The sequence below is a fragment of the Dermacentor andersoni genome, chromosome 1 (genome assembly GCF_023375885.2).
Source record: "Dermacentor andersoni chromosome 1, qqDerAnde1_hic_scaffold, whole genome shotgun sequence".
Lineage (NCBI taxonomy): Eukaryota > Metazoa > Arthropoda > Arachnida > Ixodida > Ixodidae > Dermacentor > Dermacentor andersoni.
In genome coordinates, this window is record NC_092814.1 from 69,315,947 (window position 1) to 69,321,946 (window position 6,000).

General features: G+C 47.4%; 1 protein-coding gene across 2 annotated transcripts in view; it reads right to left on the reverse strand.

Annotated features, from left to right (window-relative positions):
* Nucleotides 1-5,800, reverse strand: part of LOC126544103 (T-box transcription factor TBX10-like) — a 116,147-nt gene extending 110,347 nt beyond the window's left edge. Inside the window, exon 1 of one of the 2 annotated variants that reach the window (XM_050191315.3) lies at nucleotides 2,707-5,800. In XM_050191315.3, coding sequence (XP_050047272.1) covers nucleotides 2,707-2,863 — 157 coding nt within the window. In that variant the 5' untranslated portion in view covers nucleotides 2,864-5,800. The remainder of the gene's footprint in view (nucleotides 1-2,706) is intronic. The other variant, XM_050191316.2, reaches the window with a different exon arrangement.
* Between the last annotated feature and the right edge of the window lie 200 nt (nucleotides 5,801-6,000).

The following is a 6,000-nucleotide window of genomic DNA, read 5'->3' on the forward strand; positions in this document are numbered from 1 at the left end:
CTGTGGTTATTTACTTCTGGTGTTAAAATAATCCGCGCAGTGAGGATTTCCATGGTATAGTGTATACAGTCGCGCTGATAACGAAACAAGAGAGAGAGAGAGAGAAAATAAAAGTAGGAAGGTCAATCGAGGAAGTAGTCTGCATGGTTTGCTACATTGTGCGTGGGGAAGGCTCTATGGAGATAAAAGATAAAGGAAGAAGGAAAGAGAAAAGTCACGACAACGTGTGTTGACAGTCTGCCACATAAACCTGCCGTGTTTAAATATGAATCGGAATGTCTCTGTGAACGCCCAGTTCTCATTATGTTCATGACTTCGACGTGCACGTTTACGCAGCAGGCACTTAAATATAAAATGCCTGCTCCACTGTATTTGGCAAAAACAAGTGTTCTACACTAGGCGATAACTGTATAGAAGCTATAGTAAGGATGATTGTGCGCAAGAAAATCAAAATAATAAATACTAACATATTTTTAACCTTTCATTAAGGCTTTTGTCTACAGTAATGCGTGCGCTTGGGAGCACCGCATTTTACAACGCGGAGGGCATGCGCTTTCTCAAGGTGTGACGTACACTTAGAAGAAGTAAAGTACTAGCACTCATTAAAAAGAATGTGTCAAACTTGTACGACCGCACACTATGTTCTTGTATAGCGTATCAAAAGGAGGACACTCGCGAATGCGAATTGAAATAGAGTGCAGAGAATGATACTTGAAGTGTATGTATAGTTAACGGTGAACGGAAAGGTGCCGTGCATCGATCGGACGAGGAGTGTTTTACGGTATAGCAATAGAGTGAAAACAAAATAAAATAAAATAAAAACAACGGTTTACAGACGAAGCAACTTCATGCGGCATGTTTCACGGGACACACCTGAGAGCAATGCCACCGATGTTCGTAGACATGTCATGGAAGCATCGCCCTATTGCAATGACCACGTGAGGAGACTAATAATGACGTTCGAACAACTGGTGCACGGAAGCAGGAGAGGCAAAGTGAAGAGGGCAGCTTTTCCAACGTTTCTCCTGATCAATGGATTTGTGTCGTTATTTCGATAACTCCTTTCTCTTTCTTCGCAAAGATCTTGGGATATAAGCGGCTCTTTCAGTGGCAATACTTTTATTTTTAATAGCCAATAACAAGTAAGCAGAGGGCAGCAGCATCGCTGGAAGTAGGTGAGGAGGGTATAGTTTCCACGAGGTCTTCTCTGCTAAATTGGAAGGTCCGGCAGGGATCAAACTACACGCAGCATTAGCAGCTCCTTTATTAAGCTCTATTTATAGATTCCGCTATAGGCAGATTATACTAATGAAACTTTGAGCAATGGGCTACTGGATTCACTGGATGCACTGAAGTATCAAGAGATTAGAAGAAAGAAAACTCCATCAAAAAATAAATCTTAATTATGTGTTCCGACTGACATAACATCATATTTAGTGCCTATAATATTAAAATGAGAGGACGAGATCTTTGTTACCCAGGCTACCATTTTGTATATAAATAACAAGATAAATCGTTCCATTATACCATGCAGCTCGAGAGAAAATCGGGCTATAGTACAGGTGAATAGCCTCTTCCTTTAGTGGGGGCTTATGCATTCTGTGGTGCAATTAACCTCCCTTTGACCCGTGTCCAATGCGCCGAAATTCTGATTCGATCAAATATTTGGTTCGTGAAGTGGGCTGTGTACAACAAAACTAGTTTATATGCGAAGATGTGTACCACTATGGCGCCATGATTACCCTCTCGTTGCGTTTACCTGTTCACACGGTCTCTTCGAATGAAGCGACAGCATGCGTAACTTACCAACGGAACGGAGTGCACCAGACCCACATAGCCGCGGGATTAACCAGTGTTGCACTGTCATTTTCATTGAAAATTGATGTATCATGACTGAAGTATGTCTCGTCGCCGTCACATCGATATCATGAAATCATCGTTAGTGCGGAGCATACGTGCACCCGTAAATGTCCATTCATTCTCTCTTTTGCCTGCACGATGCAGTCATGAGTCGCACGATATCACTCCTTGAAATTAGACGTATGCGATGTAAGCATGCTGCTTATTCATAACAACATTTGACAAAGGCTGTGACTAAATCATTTGGCTGCGTGACAAACAATAAATGTCCGTAAACAACACAAGCCAGCATCTGAGGCAATTTCATTCGTACTGTGGTTGTGGCAGGAGCACACAAACTTTTCACACTCACTTTTTCAAGCCACATAATCAAAAGCAGAGGGCGCTCATGCATTCGGTAAAATACAACAGGCGCAGAAAACACTGAGCGATATCGTACCTCGTGTATAATGACAGCGCCAGATTAACGAGGCACGGAGATCGTCCTACAATAATAACACGTTTCGCCGGCGCTTGGGACTACTCAGGAAGCAGCGTTGAGAGTGCCGTAATGGCCTACAGCGAAGCATCATTAGCGCAATCCAGTGGCACGCGTCCGACGGAGGGTGGGGGGGGGGGGGGGGGGGGGTGCGCCCGGCAGCTCACACCAACCTCACGGAGCTCGGTCACAGGTGCCCGCGACCTGTCTGCGGGTGACAGGTCGAGGTCACGTGAGGGAGGAGGCCCTCCGGGAGGACCCGTGCACGCCGGCGCGTGCCCCAAACGGGCCCCCCCACTTGACCCCGGCGAACCAAGCGGGAGGGCAGCGCGCGCGTCCACTGACAGCTGTGCCCCGCACGTACTCACCGGCGTCGAGCAGCAGCGGCGGTCCGGGGGTGTCGGCGTCCGAGCCGTCGTTGGAGCTGTCGCATGGTCGGCGGCTGATGAGGGCATCGATGGAGAAGTCCTTGGCCCGCGCCGACATAGGGCTGGCTCTGGCGGGTTCCATGTGCGCCGCCACCATAGAGTCCGGCGGCCGGCTGACTCCTCGTATCCGTGCGCGGACGCCGCGGGGCTCGGCCGGGGTCCGCTCGTGGCGCCCCAAGCGGCTCTGGGCAACGCCTCCGGCCGGAGACCGAGGGGAGAAGGCCGGACGGGAGCGCGCGCCGCTCGCCCCTCCCCGCCACCGGGGGCGGGCGGACGGGCGCGTACGCCCATTGGACGCACCGTCGGCGAGGGGGGTCTTGCGCCGGGGCCCGGCGATAGGGGCCGCCGCCACCCGCGCCGCGCGCGCTCTATTGATCGACGCCGACGCCAGCGGTGCCCGGCGGCAATTCCGAGGCGCGCCAGCGCGTGGACCACGTGCTCGCGTGCTCCGGCGGATGCATCTGTCGTTGCCTTAGGAACAGCATGTGCTTTCCGCCGTTGCACATCCTCGCTTCCCGGCAACGCGCCCCTCACGGTTCAGATACGGCTTCTGAATCGCACGCCTATGCATGGCGTCGCAAGCCTATTCTTGACACTCTCGCCACCTGCACCCACCAAACCTAGTAAAAAAGATTTCTTTTTATCCCTCAGGTTGCTTATTTCTTAGTTTCTCATCCAGATCAAGGATGCAGCATCAATTAGCGGAAAGGGAATCGCCGCGTAAAATATCGCCGCAATATTGCCTGATACCATCATAAGTGCAGTCTTACTGATTGCATAAATGACCATTAGCAGGTGCTCGAAGCTGGGGAAAAAAAAAAAAAAAAGGGAGGATGCGTGGTTTCTCGGTTCCTCGGCTTGTGGTGTTAACGTGCGCACATTTCTTTAAACGAGTATATCTTGCAGTATTGGCAAGAACGAACATTCATCTTTCAATATAGCATATCATTTCTTATAGAAGGAACCGTTTGCCAGACGACATGATCGGCAACGTCGGTTGCCTACAGAGTCTATCAATTAATTGACAGTGTAACTGACGACTCCCGACAGTTCACTGTGTAGCAACATGGGAGAGTCTTTATTTCACGTCGATATTTCACGATCGATGCACAATTAGTCGCTCAATATAGAATTCGGGGAACGTATCGTTCATGTGTTGCTCGAATGCCAAGTAACGGTGGAATAAAGTACGCGTCTACTGGCTTGAGCCCCTCCAACCTATAGTTTACCACTCACTTTACACCTTAACAGTGCGCTTATATTGACCCCTCGTAGTTTTGCCTCTATGAGTCTGACAATCTGCCTTTTGCATTGACACTGCTCTTTTTCAGTCGTAGGGTCTTGCTTTCCATATTAATCTTTATTTTGTCTAATTACACGTAATTAATCCCTTTGTTGTCGGTATTCATACCTCTTTTTCTTCTTCCTGTGCTTTTCTGTCAGTGCATACGCTGACGTTCTGGATGTGCAAAACGAAAAAAGAAACACAAAGAAATCTAGGTAAGCTGTTCTATATTTCTGTTCTTACTCATGTGCGAATCAGCATGAGGATTTCAAGCTGTCTACATCTGTATATTCCACGAAGAACGCACTGGTATCTTACGTCGGCACTTTCTTGCCGCTCTTTTATAGGGCGACAAGCACACCAGAAGCTGAGTGTATCACTGATCGAAGCAGCGAGGTCGGACCAATCGTGCAAGTCGAAATAGAGCGAACTAAAAAGAACGCGCAGGACTAAATACAAACAAAGTACACAAAGTAAGTGAGTCAATGTCTCTATACATCGACCGCGCTAAAGAGTCAGAGACAGCTCGAGGTAATTCCGCCATGTCAAGCACAAATGGAACCCCAGTTCAAGTGAATACTAGCAGCAACGCAAGTGCCGTTGCACTTTTTTTTTTTTTTTATACAGTTAGTGGGAAATTCGGCTATATAGACTCGACGTATATAAAAAAAAAAGCGAGCACGGGTGCACGAAGCATGAAGTGAAGAATGGAAGAGAAAGATCGAGACGGGGACTATATATAGAGGGTCGGACGATTGGCAAAATTTCGCGCAGTTCCACCGCTTCAATGGTAGAATCTGCATGTAGCTCGGAGATTACACTTCATCATCATCATGAGCCTGGTTACGCCCACTGCAGGGCAAAGGCCTCTCCCATACTTCTCCAACTACCCCGGTCATGTACTAATCGTGGCCATGTTGTCCCTGCAAACTTCTTAATCTCATTCGCCCACCTAACTTTCTGCCGCCCTCTGCTACGCTTCCCTTCCCTTCGAATCCAGTCCGTAACCCTTAATGACCATCGGTTATCTTCCCTCCTCATTACATGTCCTGCCCATGCCCATTTATTTTTCTTGATTTCAACTAAGATGTCATTAACTCGCGTTTGTTCCCTCACCCAATCTGCTCTTTTCTTATCCCTTATCGTTACACCCATCATTCTTCTTTCCATAGCTGGTTGCGTCGTCCTCAATTTAAGTAGAACCCTTTTCGTAAGCCTCCAGGTTTCTGCCCCGTAGATGAGTACTGGTAAGACACATCTATTATACACTTTTCTTTTGAGGGATAATGGCAACCTGCGGTTCATGATCTGAGAATGCCTGCCAAACGCACCCCAGCCCATTCTTATTCTTCTGATTATTTCCGTCTCATGATCCGGATCCGCAGTCACTACCTGTCCTAAGTAGATGTATTCCCTTACCACTTCCAGTGCCTCACTACCTATCGTAAACTGCTGTTCTCTTCCGAGACTGTTAAACATTACTTTAGTTTCCTGCAGATTATTTTTTAGACCCACCCTTCGGCTTTGCCTCTCCAGGTCAGTGAGCATGCGTTGCAGTTGGTCCCCTGAGTTACTAAGCAAGGCAATATCATCAGCGAATCGCAAGTTACTAAGGTATTCTCCATTAACTCTTATTCTCAATTCTTCCCAATCCAGGTTTCCAGATTACACTTATAGCACATTATTCCTCTTAAATATTCCTCTCTTATTCAAAGGCTGGATATCTGCAGTTGATATATACAGTTCCGTCGCAGATTTTGACAGGAAGTTAGTAGGAGATTTGTAACCGACAAACGATTATGTTTTAAGATGGGGATAGCTTTATACTCTATTCTCCAAATGTGTTCTTTGCTTTCTTAATCCTTTCAATTACAGATTATCGTGTACTGCACATAAATGTGTCAGAGTTACAATTTATAATTTCAAGGCGCTGGAAAGGAAGCCAAGGT